This window comes from Portunus trituberculatus, chromosome 3, assembly GCF_017591435.1.
Source record: "Portunus trituberculatus isolate SZX2019 chromosome 3, ASM1759143v1, whole genome shotgun sequence".
Lineage (NCBI taxonomy): Eukaryota > Metazoa > Arthropoda > Malacostraca > Decapoda > Portunidae > Portunus > Portunus trituberculatus.
In genome coordinates, this window is record NC_059257.1 from 3,534,370 (window position 1) to 3,536,869 (window position 2,500).

The window sequence follows — 2,500 nt, forward strand, 5'->3', positions numbered from 1 at the left end:
ATAAGGCCCACTTAAGATGCCAGTTCCCAAGAAGGTTCAAGAGAAAGAGTTAGCCAGAAGAATGGGATAAATGTGTTGAAACCTCCCTCTTCAATGGGTTCAGGTCACAGGAAGGTGGGAATAAAGAAGCAGGCAAAGAGTTCCAGAGTGTGCCAGAGAAAAAAGGGATGAATTATTGAGAGTAATGGTTAACTCCTGTATTAGAGAGCTGGACAGAATAGTGGTGAAAGGAAGGAAAAAGTGTTGTGTAGTGAGGTGTGTGTGTGTGTGTGTGTGTGTGTGTGTGTGTGTGTGTGTGTGTGTGTGTGTGTGTGTGTGTGTGTGTGTGTTTACCTTTTTAACTAGTTTTTTTTTTATCTGGATCACATTGCTTGATTCATGACGACTGTTTTGTGACCCTGGAACACCCTGTCTGCTTTTATATTTCCATCTTCCTACAACTTGACTTCTTTTAAGAGGGAGGTTTTAAGACATTTGTCCCTGACCTTTAGCTAACTCTGCTTGTCTTTAAGGGAACTGGCAATCAAGTGGGCCTTTTCTTTTAATTTTTGTTGCCCTTGGTCAGCTTCCTCTCTTGCATAAAAAAAGGCCACAGAGATGACTGGCCAGGTTTTCAAGCATATTTTTCCTGATAATAATATAGGAATTGTGTTAATCTGACGACAGAGAGAGAGAGAGAGAGAGAGAATGCCATAGAAAATATCACAACACATAAGTATAACCCATAACACTTAAGATTTCAGAGAGAGAGAGAGAGAAAGCAAAAGAAAGAAATAGAGAGAGATAGAGATAGAGAGAAAACACCACATAACACCCTAGAACACCACATAACATCCTAGAACAGCACCCAGCACCATATAGCACTCCATCCCCCACCCTAACACTGTTCTCTTGTGTGTGCAGTGTTCAGGGCAGCCTCATAGGAGTGTTCCGGCGTCTGGTGCTGCTATACGGCTACCAGATCCCCGCCTACTGTGCTGTCCACCTCCTCCTCTCACTCACACACCAACTCAAGGTAAGAGAGAGAGAGTTGCCTGTATTTTAGAAATGCCTTCCCTCTCACTACGACAATTTTCCAAGGCCACTAAGACAACTAGGCAGGTTTTCAAGACAGTTTCTTTTTTTAATTAACTAGAAATCTTGTCAGTCTATCACCAGAACCATAAAAACACCCTTAAAAATGCTGTATTCTCTCACTATGATAAGAAGAGAACAGATGAATTGTGGAAAAAGGAGAAAATAAATAAATCAGCAACAAGAAGAGTAAAAACAACATCAGGGGGCCATTGTAAAGGTTATCCCCCGACGCTACCTCCAGTCCTATCCTTGTGTGTGTTAATGGTGTGTGGTTGTGTTGGCAGGGTATTGGAGAGCAGGGGTCATGTCCGTCATTCTTCACCTCCATGCTGTCCCTCACTCCCATGGCTGTGGTGCCCTTCGTTAAGGTGGCCAATCTTGTCCTCAGGTGAGTGTGTGTGTGTGTGTGTGTGTGTGTGTGTGTGTGTGTGTGTGTGTGTGTAATTATAGTGGATAGACCAGCTATTAAAATGTTATACTTACACTGAAAGTATACTATAGATTGAAGAAAGATTTAACATTAGACTTAGAGACACTAACAAGAATGTGTGTGTGTAATTCACAACGGTTGTCTGCTGGTCACTCAGCCAGCCTTCCCCATTATGGAGCAAGCTCAGAGCTCATAGACTAATCTTCAGTTAGGACTGAGACCACAACACACTCCACATACCAGGAAAGCGAGGCCACAACCCCTCCAGTTACATCCTGTTTCTACTTGCTGCTAGGTGAACACACCCTACACATTAAGAGGCTTGCCCATTCGCCTTGCCACGCCCGGGACTCGAAACCGGGCCTTTTCGGTTGTGAGCCAAGCATGCTAACCACTACACTACGCAGTGTGTGTGTGTTATTCATCATGGTCGTCTGCTGGTCACCCAGCCAGTCTTTCCCCTATGGAGCGAGCTCAGAGCTCATAGACTGATCTTTGGGTAGGACTGAGACCACACCACTCTCCACACACCGGGAAAGCAAGGCCACAACCCCTCCAGTTACATCCCATACCTATTTACTGCTAGGTGAACAGGGGCTACATATTAAGAGGCTTGCGCATTTGCCTCGCCGCTCTCCAGGTGTGTGTGTGTGTGTGTGTGTGTGTGTGTGTGTGTGTGTGTAATTCACTGTTTGATCTGCTGCAGTCTCTGACGAGACAGCCAGACGTTACCCTACGGAACGAGCTCAGAGCTCATTATTTCCGATCTTGGGATAGGTCTGAGACCAGGCACACACCACACACCGGGACAACAAGGTCACAACTCCTCGATTTACATCCCGTACCTACTCACTGCTAGGTGAACAGGGGCTACACATGAAAGGAGACACACCCAAATATCTCCACCCGGCCGGGGAATCGAACCTCGGTCATCTGGCTTGTGAAGCCAGCGCTCTAACCACTGAGCTACCGGGCCGTGTAGTGTGTGTGTGT

General features: G+C 45.9%; 1 protein-coding gene across 1 annotated transcript in view; it reads left to right on the forward strand.

Annotated features, from left to right (window-relative positions):
* Positions 1 to 2,500, forward strand: part of LOC123510085 (GPI inositol-deacylase-like) — a 28,385-nt gene that overhangs the window by 17,439 nt on the left and 8,446 nt on the right. The window contains 2 exon segments of the mRNA XM_045264882.1: positions 904 to 1,015; positions 1,362 to 1,465. Coding sequence (XP_045120817.1) covers positions 904 to 1,015; positions 1,362 to 1,465 — 216 coding nt within the window.